Source organism: Lontra canadensis, unplaced genomic scaffold (genome assembly GCF_010015895.1).
Source record: "Lontra canadensis isolate GAN:19392208 unplaced genomic scaffold, GSC_riverotter_1.0 scaffold160, whole genome shotgun sequence".
Lineage (NCBI taxonomy): Eukaryota > Metazoa > Chordata > Mammalia > Carnivora > Mustelidae > Lontra > Lontra canadensis.
Genome location: NW_022631154.1, coordinates 1,216,196 through 1,232,135, shown reverse-complemented (window position 1 = coordinate 1,232,135; position 15,940 = coordinate 1,216,196). Strand labels below are relative to the sequence as shown.

The following is a 15,940-nucleotide window of genomic DNA, read 5'->3' as shown; positions in this document are numbered from 1 at the left end:
GCAGCCCCGCCCCACTCCGGCCCCGCCGCCCGCCCCCCTGCCCCGGGCCTGTGGGCCGACGCCGGCTCCCGGGGTGCACCGCGCAGTCCCGCCCCCGCCCCGCCCCGGGCGCCGGGCCGGACCTGCTGCCGCCCAGCCTGGGGAGCGCAGCGTGTTGGGGCGGAGCGGGGAAGGCGGCCCCGCAGCCGGCAGCGCCCCGGCTTCTCCCCGCCGGACTGTCTCAGACCTCAGGACCCCTCCCCTCTTCTTCCCACCCTCCTCGCCTTTACCCTCCCCGCCCTTCTCCCGGGTTCCCGACCGCGGCTTCTCCTCACGCCTGAACCTGCCCTTCTCGGCGCCCCTGTTCTCCAGGGAGATGCGATGAGCCGGCGCCCCCGCGTCCTCATCGCCGTCCCGGGCACGGTGCCCGTCCGGTGCCCGCGGTGGGGAGGGAGCCCCCCGCGACCCCTCCGCGACGCCCCTCCCTTGGGCCCCCGCCCAGCTGGAGGCCCTGGGCCATGCCCCAGGGGACCCAACCCGTTGGTGGGCTCTAGAGCAAAGAGGGTGGAGAAGAGGGAGGACGGGGCCTCGGGCGCCTCTGAGATGCTCCCAAGCGCCAAGGGAGGCCCAGCGAGGCGCCGGCAACCGGGCAGCAGGCATGATGCCCTCGCCCAGTGACTCCAGCCGTTCGCTGACCAGCCGACCTAGCACCCGGGGCCTTACCCACCTTCGCCTCCACCGACCCTGGCTGCAGGCCCTGCTCATGCTGGGGCTAGCCCAGGTGCTCCTGGGCGTCCTGGTGGTCACCTTCAGCATGGTGGCCTCCTCTGTCACAACCACCGAGAGCATCAAAAGGTCCTGCCCATCTTGGGCTGGGTTCTCGGTGAGTTGGGTGCACAGTCCTGGCGGGGGTGGGGGGGGGGGGGGGGGGGGGTGCAGGTTCCTGGGGCCCCTGCGATACACACTAGCGGCTGATGCAAACGCTGGCCTCTCCTCCCTCTTCTGGGTGGCTGTCTTCTTACAGGGCTGGGCACACCCTGTGGTGAGGGGCTCACTCATGTGCCTCCCCCTTGCCAGGCTGAGCCTGTGCCCACTCTGTCCCCAGCTGGCGTTCTCCGGGGTGGTTGGCGTTGTGTCTTGGAAGCGGCCATTCACTTTAGTGGTAGGTGTTAGGGTCTGGTGCTCCCCGGGAGGCAGGTGCCCCGCTCCGGCATGTGCCCCCAAGAAGGGAGGGAACTGGCCGTGCAGTTCATGCCAGCCAGGCATAATTGTGTGTGAGGGGTGGTCCCGTCCGCGGCAGAGGTACCCCCCCGCCAGGACCCCAGCCCTGAGTGTGCTCCTGCTTCCCCCAGATCTCCTTCTTCTCTCTGCTTTCGGTGCTCTGTGTCATGCTCAGCATGGCCGGCTCTGTTCTCTCCTGTAAGAATGCCCAGCTAGCCCGAGACTTCCAAGACTGCTCCATGGTGAGCCTGAGGAGGGCGGGCCAGAGAGACCTGGTGGTGGGAGGTGTGCGGGACCCCTGGGTTTGTCCTGACTTCGCCCTCCCCCCTGCCGCTCAGGAAGGAAAGGTCTGTGTGTGCTGCCCCTCTGTCCCCCTACTCCGGCCCTGTCCAGAGTCAGGGCAGGAGTTGAAAGTCGCCCCTAACTCCACCTGTGACGAAGCCCGAGGAGCCCTCAAGGTGAGTGCGCCCTCCCCGATTCAACCATTCTTTTCTCCCCCTGACCCCATCCCTCTGGTTTTCACCTTTGCCTCCCCTTCTGGAGTCCTCACAGGTCCAGAACTTGTGGGACTCACCCCTCCCTAGGCCCCGCTCACACCCTTCCTCCTCTCTCGCTCTCAGAACCTGCTGTTCAGCGTCTGTGGGCTCACCATTTGTGGTGCCGTCATCTGTACCCTCTCCGCCATCGTCTGCTGCATCCAGATCTTCTCCCTGGACCTTGTGCACACGGTGAGAGGTGGGCCAGGGTCAAAGCCAAGCAGGTGTGATGCGGGGCGGGTGCGTGTGTGTGCTGGGACTGGGCTTAAGGGGACGGCGGCTACTGTGCTGGCTTCTGAGCACCGGGGGCCGTGGGTCGTTTATTAGGCATGTCTAGTGTAGGGATGTGTAGGGGGGGTTCGAGGAAGGATGAGGAGGGGAAGGGCGGGGAGTGGGAGAAATCCGTGATGCCAGGCAGCCCAGAGAGCGGACATTAGACAATGGGACTGCAGATCGGGTGGAGTCCAGAAGATCCCAGATAGGGCCAAGGATAGAGGGTTGGTGTTCTGGTAGGGGCAGAGAACAGGTGGCGATTTGGGGGGTAGGTGGGGCCATGAAGTGGAGGACTTTCTAGATGACTGGGGCAGAGGGAGAAGGGGAGCTGGCTGTGGCGTGGGGGGGGGGGGGGGGGGGGGGGGCAGGCCCAGGACAATGTGGCGGCATCTGGGAGCCTAGAAGCTGCATTCCCAGAAACCAGACCCACTGAGCCGCTTGTGCCCCAGCAGCTGGCCCCCGAGCGCTCGGTCTCAGGCCCCCTGGGGCCCCTGGGCTGTACATCAGCGCCCACAGCGCCTGTCCTTCACACCACGCTGGACTTGGAGGAATTCATACCACCAGTGCCCCCTCCGCCCTACTACCCCCCTGAGTATACCTGCAGCTCGGAAACAGATGCGCAGAGGTGAGGCCGGGCGGAGTCCTGCCAGGGGAACTAAGCAAGAGGGCAGGGGCTGCAGCCTGGCTTGCTGGGGGGAGGGGGCAGGGGGAGGTTTGTGCAGTAGGAGTGCTTTTCCAGGCTCTGTCCTCCCTGTCTTCCTACCAGCATCACCTACAATGGCTCCATGGACAGCCCGGTGCCTTTGTACCCTACGGATTGCCCTCCTTCTTATGAGGTCGTCATGGGGCTACGAGGAGACAGCCAGGTGAGAACAGGGCTCGGCGTGGCCTGGGGAGCTGGCGACAGAGCCTGAAAAGCTGAGGGAGCTGCTGTCCCTGGACAAAGAAGACAGTAGTCCTCACGGTGTTTGTGGCACCTGCCATCTGGTTTTCCCTAGAGCCGGGGCGGGGGTGTGGGCACGCAGGAACGATTATTCCTTTCTTCCAGATGTGGAAACTCCGGCCCCCATAACTGACCTGTGCAGGGTGGCAAAGCCGGCCTGAACGCGAGGTCTTCAGAGACCTGTCCGGCGCGCCGCATGGGGGGGAGGGGGATGGCCGCGCCGGCCGCAGTGCCGGCCCCTGACCCTCGGGTTTCCTGCAGGCCACTCTGTTTGATCCCCAGCTTCATGACAGCTCCTGCGTCTGCGAGCACGTGGCCTCCATCGTGGATGGTGAGCAAAAAGCGGGGAGCGGGGGGCAAGGGCTGGGCTGCCTGGGAGGGCAGAGCTGGGTGGGGGGTGCCAGACTCTGAGGTCTCCAGAGGGCTGTGGACAGACGGCTGCCACCGCACACCCCCCGCCGCCCACAGTGTCCATGGACAGCGGGTCTCTGGTGCTGTCGGCCGTGGGGGACCTGCCCGGGGGCTCGAGCCCGCCGGAGGACGCGTGCCTGCTGGAGCTGCCGGGCTCCGTGCGCTCGGTCGACTACGTGCTCTTCCGCTCCATCCAGCGCAGCCGCGCCGGCTACTGCCTCAGCCTGGACTGCGGCCTGCGCGGCCCCTTCGAGGACAGCCCCCTGCCCCGGCGGCCCCCGCGGGCCGCCCGCTCCTACTCCTGCTCGGCCCCCGAGGCCCCGCCCGCGCTGGGAGCCCCCACAGCCGCCCGCAGCTGCCACCGGCTGGAGGGCTGGCCGCCCTGGGTGGGACCCTGCTTCCCCGAGCTGCGGCGGCGGGTCCCCAGGGGAGGCGGCCCAGGAGGCGGCCGGCCCACCGCAGCCCCTCCCACCCGCGCCCCTGCTCGCCGCTTCAGCGACAGCTCAGGTTCCCTCACGCCTCCACCACCGCCTGGGCACCGGCCTCCCCATCTGGCTCTCCCGCCGCCCCCGCTGCTGCTGCTGCCGCGGTCCCACAGTGACCCAGGCATCACCACATCCAGCGACACCGGTGAGCACGCCCCACCCCTGCACACACAGCCCCGAGGGTCGGGAGATGGCAGGTGGGGGGTTAGAGGGCCAGTGGTGCCCGCAGGGCTTAGGACAGGTGGTGGTCCCCAAGGAACAAGAAGGGGTGAGTTCACTCCCGCAGGAGACACTTCTGAGCGCTCCCCTTCTAAAACCACACTGTCAGCAGCTGAGCGGCAGAAAGAGGAAGAAGCTTCCACAGCTCCCTGCCAGTTCCCATTACCCACCCTCTCCCAGGCCCCCCACCTGCTCCTTGGGCACAGGAGCAGCCCCTCGGCCCAGGTGCTGGAGTGACTGAGGAATGAGGGGACCCAACAGCATTTCAGCCTTGGCCTCGTGCTCCGCGTCCAGGGGGCCAGCGTGTGGGGGGATGCAGCTGCCATGAGACCGTCTTAGTCCCTGTCTTGCTGGGCTGCACCATCGGGTTTCTGGCAGACATGGGCAGACGTGACATTTTGGTTGAGGGTGGAGTGTGGGGCTGGGGAGGATCCTCGGGGGTTGAGTCTCTCCTGGGAGGGCCTGTCGACCCGGCATTTCCACTCCCTCCCTCCCCCCACAGCTGACTTCAGGGACCTTTATACCAAAGTGCTCGAGGAAGAGGCTGCCTCCCTTTCCTCTGTGGATACAGGTCAGGCGTGTGCTTGGCGCGCAGGGGGTCGGGGTTAAGGGAGTGCTGCCTGGCCCTCCGTGCGCCTCCCTTCCCACCTTCTCTCTCTCCAGGGCTCTGCTCTGAAGCCTGCCTCTTCCGTCTAGCCCGCTGCCCTTCGCCCAAGCTGCTGCGCGCCCGCTCAGCTGAGAAACGGCGCCCTGTGCCCACCTTTCAAAAGGTCCCCCTGCCCTCCGGCCCTGCACCTGCCCACTCCTTGGGGGACCTTAAGAGCAGCTGGCCAGGCCGAGGCTTGGTCTCTCGTTTCTTCCAGATGTCCAAGAAGGCCCCAGACCCCAGTGGGAATGGGGCGCATGGATTTAAGCAGGTAGGAGTTAGGGGAGTCTGGGAAGATACCCAGGAAAGCCGTGAGCTTTAGGCTAAGCCACACTGATGCCCGGTCCTGTGTCCCCCTCTAGGTGCCCCGGAGCCCATGGGGTCGGCCAGGCCGAGAGAGCCTCCACCTTCGAAGCTGTGGCGACCTGAGCTCCGGCTCTTCACTGCGGCGCCTCCTGTCTGGCCGCCAGCTGGAGCGTGGTCCCCGCCCCCACAGCCTCAGCCTCAATGGGAGCAGCCGGGAGACTGGGCTCTGACCTGGGCTTCCTGACCCTCTGAACACATCCAGGTGAATGCTGGGGGCACAGGCACCAGCTGGTGGGACCAACAACCCCCAGCACCACACGCGCTGGCTGACACAAAAGAAACCCTCTGAACATCCCCAGAAGTGTCCCTTTGCTGCCTACCTCTGGGAGCTCCTGCTGCTTGCCTCTGGCCCTCAGGACTGGGAGAGCTTCTGTCCTATGCTGCATGGGTATCTGGGTATTCAGGCTGTCTGGGGGAGAGGCCCCTGCTTACAGCATCGGAAGAGGAAAAAAAAGTCCTACCCCCCCAGTGTGAGAGAGCCCTCCGACTGGACAGGGGCTCTCTGGCCGGGGCAAAGGCATGTCCCAGTGCTTCTGCATAGGGAGCTGTGTGCCTGTGCAATGGGGTGGTGAGGCGTGAAGAGTCCAAGAAACCTGGGTGGCTCTCAGCTCTGCCACGTCTACCTGCATGGCCTTGGGCAAATTATTTAACCTCAACTGCCTGATCCGTAAAACATCGTGAAGATGAATGTTTGTAAAGCTCTTAATACACTAAATAGGCCTTCGATAAATTTCAGTTTTCCCCTTCTCTTCTGCATCAGCCTTTGCCACCATGGGAAATTTGTTCTGGCATCTCTCGTAGTTAAGAAAACACTCTCAAGACATTTATTTCCAACTATCTGTATCTCTGCTCCTTTTCGGAGCAAAATGTTTTCTTTCTGCCTTTCCTTCTCTTCTCGGAACACTCCCATCAGGCTCCATCCCCATCTCTCCCTAGGCACTGCCCTTGAAAAAGCCTTCAGTAACCAAAAAGGTATCAGATCCAATGGCCACTTCTCTGCCTGCATGTCACTTGACTTCTGAGAAACATTTAAGACAGATAATCCGCATCTTTTCTCTTCAATTTTGCCTTTCCTGTCTTTGAAGACATCATACCCCTACTTTTCCTCTCTACCCTTTTGGTTTCCTTTGCCAGCTCCCATAACTCAGTTGGATCGTTCAATGCTGGAGAACCCCAGGATTTTCCCCTTGGCCCTCTTCTAGTTTCCATCTGCAAATGGCACTACCAAAACCTATGGTTTAAATAGTATCTGCCATGGGGCGCTTGGGTGGCTCAGTTGTTACGCGTCTGCCTTCTGCTCGGTCATAATCCCAGGGTCCTGGGGTTGAGCCCCACATCGGGCTCCCTGCTCGGCAGGGAGTCTGCTTCTACCTCTCCCACTCCCCCTGCTTGTGCTCTCTGTGTGTCTCTCTGTCAAATAAATAAAATCTTAAAATTAAAAAAAAAAATTAAATACCATCTGCCTGCCCATGTGTAACTTTTCTCCTTGATCCCTCTCCGACCTCCAACTTGACACGTCTGTCTGGATGTCCAATGAACGTTTCAGGCTCACGGCGGCCACAGATGAACCCTGAATCCCACCCCGGGCACCTGTCCCCATCTCAATAAACAGCACCACTATTCACCCGGAGGCACGTTCCAAAAGCTTGGGAATCATCCTGGTTTTATCTTTTCCCTCCTCCGACGCACCCAGTCCTCACCAGCTACCTAGACAGGTTCTAGCCCCCCTCTCCCAGCCTTCCGACTGGTCTCCTTCCTAAACCTCTCTTCTCCGCTCGGTGGAGCGAAAGTCACGTCGCAGCAAGGTTCTGCCGCAGTCCGCCGGCTTCCCGCTGGCCTGGGAGTCCGCTGCAGGCTCCTGAGCAGACCGTGGTCAGGCACGGCCCGTCTCACGCCGCTGCAGCCACACGGCCTCACGCCAGAGCTCGGCACCTGCTCGGCCCGCGGCGCCGTGCGGCTGCGCCCTCCTCGCCTCCGCGCAGGGCTCCCGGTCACTGGGTCAGTGCCGCGTCGCTCCACGCCGAGCACTCGCGAGGACCAGGATTACCGCGTGCCTGTCTAGGCACTGGCGGGCTCTACCAGCAGGCTACCGGGGGCAGAGCCGGCGGGCCGGCGGGGGAGGCGCGCTGCCCGCGGACGGCGTCGGGCTGCCCGGCCTTTAATAATTCAGCAGCCGCAGGGCCGGTCAGGGCGCGGCCGGCCCACAGCACGGGGTAGGAGGAGCTGAGACGGGGGCTCCCAGCGGGGCAGCTTCCGGGCACCGAACGTCCGCTGTCCCGAGGCTCCGGGAGGAGCACGCTCGGGAACGCAGCGCGGCCTCGCCGGGCGGCTCTCCGGCGGGAAACCCGCGGCCCCGCCCGTTACGGGCAGCTGGACGCCCAGGCGCATGCGCGCTTCTCGCCGTCCGCGCCCTCGTTCGCGTAGGCTCCAGACGACGCTTGCGCCGCACCTGGACTACGGCTGGCCAGCGAGAGCAGTCCGTACCCAGGACGACCAATAGGCGTGCTGAGGGGCCGGCGTCCCGCCCCCAGCCCCCAGCGATTCGAGACTCCGCCCGCGGAGGGGCTGCGCGCGGAGGGGCTGCGCGCGGAGGGGCTGCGCGCGGAGGGGCTGCGCGCGGAGGGGCTGCGCGCGGAGGGGCTGCGCGCGGGCTGGGCTCGGGCTGCGCTGGGCGGTGTCCTCGCACGGCCTCTCCGCAGTGCGGGCGGCGCGGGGCTCTCCGTTAGCCTCGGCGGTAGGCGTGGTGGGTGTCGCGCCGTCAGACTCGCTTTCCCCTCTCTGCGTTTGTTCCTATTAATACTAGGAATGGCCTCTGATGCTCCCGGAGAGAGAACAGCGGGGTGGGGCAGAGGGAGGGGCGGGCCCCGCCGAGCAGGGAGCGGGTGCGGGGCTCGACCTCACAGCCCGGGGATCCGGACCTGAGCGGAAGGCGGACGCTGAGCCCACTGAGCCCCCGGGCGCGGGGGACGAAATCTTTAAACGCTCTCCATCCGCGTGGGGTGCGGAGAAAGTCTGTATCATTCTTATAAATGTATCCATTCTGTAGCCATTCGACAAGCGCCCATTGAGCAAGGAACCAGCGCCGGCCACGGCGGGGGCCGCCAGGGAAGGAACGGGGCCCGGGACCCCGCGCCGCGGGGAACGCGGCGGGGTGGGGCGGGGCCGGGAACTCCGGAGGTGTCGGAGGGGGATGGGGCGCCGTGGGAGGGCGGGGCCGGGGAGCCCAGAGCCTCCCGCGACGGGGCGGGGCACCGGGACACAGCGGTCCCTACCCTAGTGGGCTGACCCACGGACAAAGCAACCCCTGGTGCGAGTCACTGCAGCCGTGTGAACTGCGCCGGCCCTGTAGGGCTGCGAGCTCATGCTACAAGCCCCAGCACTAAGGAGTCCGACGGGAGGGAGGAGTGTTGCACGCCCGAAGAGTCTGCGGAAGGGACGGAGAACAAGGGGGAGGAGGCTGGTCTCCCTCCCTTCGCAGTCTGATTTCTACACAGCAGCCAAAGTGATATTTTGAAAATATAAATCTAATCTTGGTACGTCCCTGCACCAAACTCTCCAGTGAATTTCCATCTTAGAGCAAAATTTAAACTCATTGCTGTGGTCACCAAGACCCAGAGACTCTGGCAACCAACCTTTGCCTCCAGACTCCTTACTCGCCCCCTCGCTGGTTCTGTCCAGCACACTCTGCCCTTTATTTTGCTTCGTAATTCTCATGGCCATCTGAAATTATGTTTTTTTGTGGTCCATCCCCACTTGAAGATAAGCCCCCCTAGGGCCAAGGACTTTATCATCCCATTCAGTACTGTATCCCCAGGACCTAGAAGAGTGTCTGGGACATAGCAGATGTCCAGATACTATTTGTTGGGTAGGTGAATTGGGGAGCACATAGCAAGGATGCCTCCTACCCAGTCAGAAGTGTCAGGAAGATGATTCTGATGGCAGGGACTCAGGCTTCCATGGTGAAAACGAGTAGCTGTTCCTTTTTTTGTTTTTGTTTTTCAAGAGTCGAGAAGAAGAAAGTACTCATGGCCAAAGGGAGAGCATGAAATATGAAAAGGTGAGATGAAATATGGCCTACTGGAGAAATGTGGTTAGAGCATAAGGTGCAAATGGGCAGGTGACAAATGAGGGTGGGGCAAGGTCCCACAACCTCTCTTAAGGGTAGTGTGGAACCACTAAAGGATTTTAGGAGAGAGAGAGGATCCTTCAGAATTTGTATTTTAGTTAGAACATCCAATTTTAGGGGGAATGGATTGGAAGAGAAAATTGGACGTTAGGAGACCGAGAGAGAGATGTTTCGGTAGTTTAGAGAAGAAATAATGGGGATTAGGGTACAGAGAGAGGACAGAGTCAAGGATGAGCCCCAGTTCTGGGAGGAAGGGATGGCATTCATGGGGAAAGAGAACACAGGAGGCAGAGTGGATTTGGCTGGAGAAGAGAACCATCTCATGATGGTCTTGCTGACCTGTCCATGAGACACCCAGAGCACAGGTCTGGAGGGGAGAGTGCCGTCACAGAGTCGATCCCAGGAGAAAGATTGGGATTGGAGGTGGAGAGTTTGGAACCAACAGCAACTAGGAAGTAATCAAAGCCATGCGATAGTCTCTCAGAGAGAGCACGACACAAGAGGAGAGGTCTATGACAAACCCCGGAAGGACACCCATAGAAAGAAGCGGTAATGCCTGCAAAGGAGAAGGCACAGCTGAAGAAGAGTGTGGAGTCATGAAAACAAGAGGGTGTTTCAAGAATAGGGGAGTAGTGTGTCCATTGAGGTGAAGAATCCTTCAGATAAGGACTGAACATTGCCCACTGGACTCAGCAACGCAGAGATCAATAGTGACCTTGGCAGGAGCAGTTCTAGAGCAGAGAGGGTCCAGAGATGGCTTGTGGAGTACAGGCAGTGTGAGATATGGCAACTCGGTCCCTGCTCCCTCGCATTGTGGATATTGTTGCATTAAATCCTCGCAACAATGCTTGAGGCAGGAATTTTTGGAGATGAGGAAACCAAAGCTCTGAGAAGTCAAGTCACTTCCAGTATCTCAGGTCTAGTGAGTAAAGGAGCAAGGATTTAAGGCCTGAATAGTCCCAGGGTCCTCGCTAAAACACTCTTCCATCTTGTCTTGCTTTACGGGGATGAGAGGAATGGTGGCAGCTGGGGGGAGCAAGGGTGGAGGGAGGGCTTTGAGGCGGAGGACTCCTGGGACCGTCCCCAGGGGCTGAGTCGCAATAAAGTACTGATTCCTCCATGAGTTTTTCATGGAACTTTCCAGTTCACGGACATTCTTATCTTCTGTGAGCCTCATCCCAGCCTTGCACGGGAGGCTCGGAGCAGTACCGGACTTGCAGACAAGTTCGTGGGTACTCGGTGTGTGAACCCGTCCTTCCTGTGGCCTCAACTGCATCTCTCTGTCAGATGGTGCAGGCTGGTCAGTGTTCAGTGAGGCCCCTCCTGCCCCTAGCCCCGGGCTCCTTTGCTTCAGCCCACACCCAGGACAGCACGAGGCACTGAGCTTCCGAGCCTGGAAGAGCCTTGAAGAAGCCTTGCTAACCTAACTCATTCATTCATTCAGCAGGCAATGAGGCCCACTGTGCACTCACCTCTGATGGAAGAGCTTTGAGGTTTCAAAGAAATAGGAACCAAGAAATTGGCTCCGCAGCCTTGTACCAGCTTTCTGGGAGACTGGCGGCACAGGGCTGAGTACCTGGGAGGCCGGTGTTTGGGGGGATGCTGCCTGGCCTTTCGAGTGGGACAGCCCTGAACCGAGGCTTGACTCTGCCGCTTATGGTGCTGGAGAGTGTCGCCTGTGCAGTTGTGGGGCGCGTGGTTGCGATGAGCACTTAGGAAAGCCTGGCTGCTGTTCTCTAGAGAACTTAGAGGATAACCCTCAGGGTACAAGTACTTTCCCACTGCCCGGAGCCTCACCAGGAAGGCTCTGGGTGTCGCTGAAGAGTCGGTTAATCAGACTTTATTGCCGTCATCATGTTGCAGTATATACCCATGTCCGATCATCACATGGTCACCCCGAGCTCATCCACTGTGATGTGTCAGTTATATCGCAGTGAGGCTAGGGGCAAAGGGGTTGTTTCATCACATGAATCCAAGGATGAAGCCACAGCCTAGTGAGTGTGGAATGAGAAAAGGCCTGTCTTGGACCTGACAGTGCTGGTGACCTGGGGCTGGGAACGCGTCCCCCATCTTGGGAGCTGGTCTGAGGCCTCCAGGGCAAGGAGCCTGTGGCTCGGTCCCTGCCATCTCCAGCGCCGGCGCCTGCATCCCGGACGTCCCCGGCCGCCCTCTCTGGAACTTGAGTTACGTCCTTCAGAAGTGTGGTGCAAAGGGGGCCGAGAAGTGCGTGTCTGCCGCCCCCTCGCGCGCCCCCCGCCGCTGCCGCCCACAGGCGGGTGCTGGAGGAGAGCCCCGGGGGCGGTGGTCCTCCGTCGCCCCCTAGGGGACGCTCCGAAAACTGCTGTCTCTCGTGGGGACCGCCCTCTGGAGGCCTTCTGCGGACGCGGAGGCGGGAGCGCCCCGGCCGGCGCCTCACTGTCCCGCGCGGCGAAAACCCATCGCTCCTGCGACCTGGCTTCGGGATGTTCTGCTCAACGACATAGTCAAAGTAAAAACCAGACGTAAGCCTTTAAATTCAGGCGGACTGTATCATATCATAATAAAAGGACGTGGGGCGCCTGGGTGGCTCAGTGGGTTAAAGCCTCTGCGTTCGGCTCAGGTCATGATCCCAGGGTCCTGGGATCGAGCCCCGCATCGGGCTCTCTGCTCAGCGGGGAGCCTGCTTCCTCCTCTCTCTCTCTCTCCGCCTGCCTCTCTGCCTGCTTGTGATCTCTGTCTGTCAAATAAATAAATAAAATCTTTAGAAAAAATGATAAAAGGACGTTTTACATGAGGACTTTTGGGGGGAAGCCCCGTAATTTAGAAGATCATCATGGAGAAGGAAGCGCAGAGACAGTCCGTCAACCCGAAATTACTGTATCTGTTCTCTCCGCCGGTTTACCGCGCCTCCAGCTGCGTCCACACTGCTTGAGAAGAGTGGTAGTGTCCTGGGGGGTCCCGCAAAAGCACTGAGCCAGCTGGAATATTCTTACGCGCTTCATTGAGGTGTAGTCTGCATACCGCAAAAGTCCCTCTTCTTCTTCTTCTTCTTCTTCTTCTTCTTTTTTAACCCTAACCCTAACCCAGAGCCCTGAGATCATGACCTGAGCTGAAGGCAGAGGCTTTAACCCACTGAGCCACCCAAGCACTCCCCCTTTTTAAAGATATTATTCTTTTATTTTTATTTTTTTAAAGCCAATTCTTATTTTTTTAATTTTTAAAAAGATTTTATTTATTTATTTGTCAGAGAGAGAAAGCACAAGCAGGGGGAGTGGCTGAAGGAGAAGCTGGCTCCCCGCTGAGCAGGGAGCCCTGTGAGGCTGGATTCCAGGACCCTGGGATCATGACCCAGGCTGAAGGCATCTGCTTTACCGACTGAACGCCCCAGATGTCCGAAGATTTTATTTTTAAGTCTTCTCTGCTCCCAACGTGGGATCTGAACTTACAATCCCAACATTAAGAGTTGCACAGTCCCCTGACTGAGCTAGCCAGGGGCCCCGTAAACACTTTGATTTAACATATGTTTTATGTTTTTGTAGCACAATGATAATTACATATTGTGAAAATGACATATATTACATGTAATTTATTTGTTTTTTAAATAATTTAAAGATATTAATTTTTAATATTTAAATTTTAATAAATTTATTTTGATATATATAATATATAAATATAATAAATATAAAATTTAATACTTAAAGAAATAAGATGCAGCAGGCAGAAAAGAGGTGAAAGCAGGCCCCGCCGAGCATAGAGCCTGATGTGGGACTCCATCCCAGGACCCCAAGATCATGACCTGAGTCGAAGCTAGAGGCTTAACCCACTGAGCCACCCAGGTGCCCCTAAAATTATTTGTTAACTTGTGCTCTGTTTTGCTTCTATTAAATCCCAATTTATTCCATTTGGTTTCTGCAAGATCTGACTACATTATGTCTTCTAGATGATGGGGCCTAAGCATTCACTTATTGAAAACATATTTAATAATAAAAATTTGCCCCCCTCAAAATTTGTCCCATTATTCTTTCTTTTTATTCCAATTAAGGTAACTGTATTGATTCTTTTAAAGTATATGTGAAAGTAAGTCCTTAAAGAAAAAAGATTTTATTTATTTGAGAAAGAGAGAGACAATACAGCATGGGGAGCTGCAGGCAGATGGGGAAGCAGAGGAGCCTAACATGGGACTCGATCCCAGGACCCTGAGATCAGGGCTGCAGCCAAAGGCGGGCATTTAACCAACTGAGCTACCCAGGTGCCCTATAAGTGAGTCCTCTTATCTTTACATTGATTCCAGCCGGGGAAAGAAGCGTGTGTTAGGAAATATTTGCTAGGGGCGGGGTGGGGGGGCGCGCTCAGGCTGCAGAGCTAAGCTGCCCCTCCCAACTGAGAGTCAGTCGTCCCTGCTGCTGGGGAATTCCCAACACAGATTCCTTATGCAGCCTCAGGCCTTGACCGATGCTTTTGGAGAAAAGGATCCAGAGATGCTGCCACGCAGCTGGGACATCAGAAGCCAACGTGGGCTTCAACTTGGGATGACCTAAAGCAATGGCAACAAGTCCGGCTTTTGAAAATAACCAGCACCTGGCACAGAGTGTGGCACACCAGAGGCACTCAGGACATATGTGCTGTGTGTCATGGGATTCTGGACATGAATCCAGCTTCTACCACTGAGTGGCCACTGGACTTTGGGCAATTTTTTTTTTAAGATTTTATTTATTTATTTGACAGAGAGAGATCACAAGCAGGCAGAGAGGCAGGCAGAGAGAGAGGAGGAAGCAGGCTCCCCGCTGAGCAGAGAGCCTGATGAGGGGCTCAATCCCAGGACCCTGGGATCATGACCTGAGCCCAATGCAGAGGCTTTAACCCACTGAGCCACCCAGGTGCCCCTGGGCAATTTTTTTTTTTTAAGATTCTATTTATTTATTTTTTAAAGATTTATTTATTTATTTATTTGACAGACAGATCACAAGTAGGCAGAGAGGCAGGCAGAGAGAGAGAGAGGAGGAAGCAGGCTCCCCGCTGAGCAGAGCCCCATATGGGGCCCAATCCCAGGACCCTGAGATCACGACCTGAGCGGAAGGCAGAGGCTTAACCCACTGAGCCACACAGGCGCCCCTACTTTGGGCAATTTAATGACCTTTCAGAGTCTTAATTTCCTCGTCCTTAAAATGGAGGAAATGGGGGTACCTGGGTGACTCAGTCCGTTAAGTGCCCAACTTGTGATTTTGGCTCAGGTGGTGATCTCGGCGTCATGGGATCAAGCCCCGCATCAGGCTCTCTGGGCTCAGCAGGGAGCCTGCTTGCGGCGCCCCCAACTCTCTCTCTCTCTGTGTGTCTCTAAAATAATTAAGTAAATAAAATCCAATCAATAAATAACACAAGACGGGGAAGTTTTAGTATCCTCCTTGTGAGAACCAAACGAGACGGCGAACATGAAGTAGCACAGGGGGCGCCTGGGGACTCCCGCTCAGGTCATGATCCCGGGGTCCTGGGATCCAGCGCCACGTCCAGCTCCCTGCTCAGCGGGGGTCTGCTTCCCCCTCTCCGCGCTGCTCCTCCTGCTGGTACTCTCTGTCAAATAAGTAAAATCTTTTTAATTTAATTTTATTTATTTATTTGACAGACAGAGATCACAAGTAGGCAGAGAAGCAGGCAGAGAGGCAGAGAGAAGAAGGGAAGCAGGCTCCCCGCTGAGCAGAGAGCCTGATGCGGGGCTCGATCCCAGGACCCTGAGATCATGACGGGAGCTGAAGGCAGAGGCTCTAAGAGCCACCCAGGCGCCCCTTAAATAAGTAAAATCTTTTAAAAAATCCATAAAGTAGCACGGAATAAGTACTCCATAAATACGAGCTCTTATTATAACCAATAGTATTTATTTTTTATTCTTAAAGATTTTATTTTATTGTATTTATTTTTCTCTAGCAATCTCTTCACCGGCTTGGGGCTCGAACCCACGACCCCGAGACCGAGACTCACAGGCTCCACTGCCTGGGCCGGGCGGGCACCCCCTGCGGGAGAATTTTTACAAAGTGAAGGGTAAGAAGGAGAGACAGGAAACCCGCAAACTCGGCGCGGAAGGACGCGGGGCGGGGCTGGGGGCTCTGCGGCGGGGGCGTGGCGGGGCGGGGTGCGGGCAGCGAGGCCCGCGCAGGGCAGCGCTTCCTGGGGGAGCAGGAAGTCCGGGGCAGGCGTGACCCGCTGCCTCGGTCCCTTCAGTGCCGCCGCCCCCGCCCCCGCCCCCGCCGGCTCGGGCGCGCGCGCAGGTGGCTCGGCCGGGCCTTCGCGGAGAGACGCGGGCCTCAGCGAGGCGGGGCCTGGCGCTGCGCGTGCGCGCGGGCGCTCTCCAGCCTGGGAGGGCGAGCGGCCCCTCCGCCCCGTAGGTGGGAGGGCGGCCCCGCGGGGAGGGGCGCAGAGGCGCGGCCCGTGTCGCGGGCCCTGTCCCCACCGCCGCGCCCCTGCCCCCCGCACCCGTTCGCGCGGCTTCTGAAGAGTCTCTAGAAACGCTCGCAGACTCCGCTCATCCTCGTCGGCCGGAGCCCATGCCCTCTCCGGCCTGCGAGCGGGAGCGGGTCGCGGCGGGTCGCTGGGCTCCAGCCAGGGAGGGGGTCAGAGAAGGGCTATGGCCGGGCTCTCCGCACGCAGCCTCACTGCGTCTTTGGGGGGCGGCCCTGTTCCCAGGCAAGACTGATGATGTGGGGGGACGACTGGAAAGCTCTGGGTCCAACGAGATCGTGACCGTCTCTCCCGCACCACTCTGTG

The 15,940-nt window shown here is 58.9% G+C and overlaps 1 protein-coding gene across 3 annotated transcripts; it reads left to right on the top strand.

Annotated features, from left to right (window-relative positions):
- The first annotated feature begins 105 nt into the window (after positions 1-105).
- On the top strand, positions 106-5,826 carry FAM189B (family with sequence similarity 189 member B). Of its 3 annotated transcripts, XM_032845058.1 has the most exons (12): positions 106-862; positions 1,085-1,141; positions 1,332-1,442; positions 1,539-1,658; positions 1,821-1,928; positions 2,462-2,634; positions 2,776-2,875; positions 3,214-3,283; positions 3,421-3,993; positions 4,570-4,638; positions 4,731-4,984; positions 5,076-5,826. In XM_032845058.1, exons 1-12 carry the CDS (start codon positions 638-640, stop codon positions 5,247-5,249), a joined length of 2,034 nt encoding a protein of 677 aa, XP_032700949.1. In that variant the 5' UTR covers positions 106-637; the 3' UTR covers positions 5,250-5,826. The 3 variants fall into 3 exon arrangements, with proteins under 3 accessions (XP_032700949.1, XP_032700951.1, XP_032700950.1); XM_032845060.1 differs by lacking the exon at positions 5,076-5,826 and having other exon boundaries at positions 1,821-1,960; positions 3,235-3,283; positions 4,731-4,873; XM_032845059.1 differs by lacking the exon at positions 5,076-5,826 and having other exon boundaries at positions 1,821-1,960; positions 4,731-4,873.
- Positions 5,827-15,940: the final 10,114 nt, after the last annotated feature.

Bases quoted from the DNA above. Each gene is read 5' to 3' on its own strand.
- FAM189B (XM_032845058.1), top strand. From the start codon at position 638: ATGATGCCCTCGCCCAGTGACTCCAGCCGTTCGCTGACCAGCCGACCT. The intron at 1,659-1,820 runs GTGAGTGCGCCC...TCTCGCTCTCAG, and splicing joins AAGCCCGAGGAGCCCTCAAG to AACCTGCTGTTCAGCGTCTG. The intron at 4,639-4,730 runs GTCAGGCGTGTG...CTCTCTCTCCAG, and splicing joins CCTTTCCTCTGTGGATACAG to GGCTCTGCTCTGAAGCCTGC.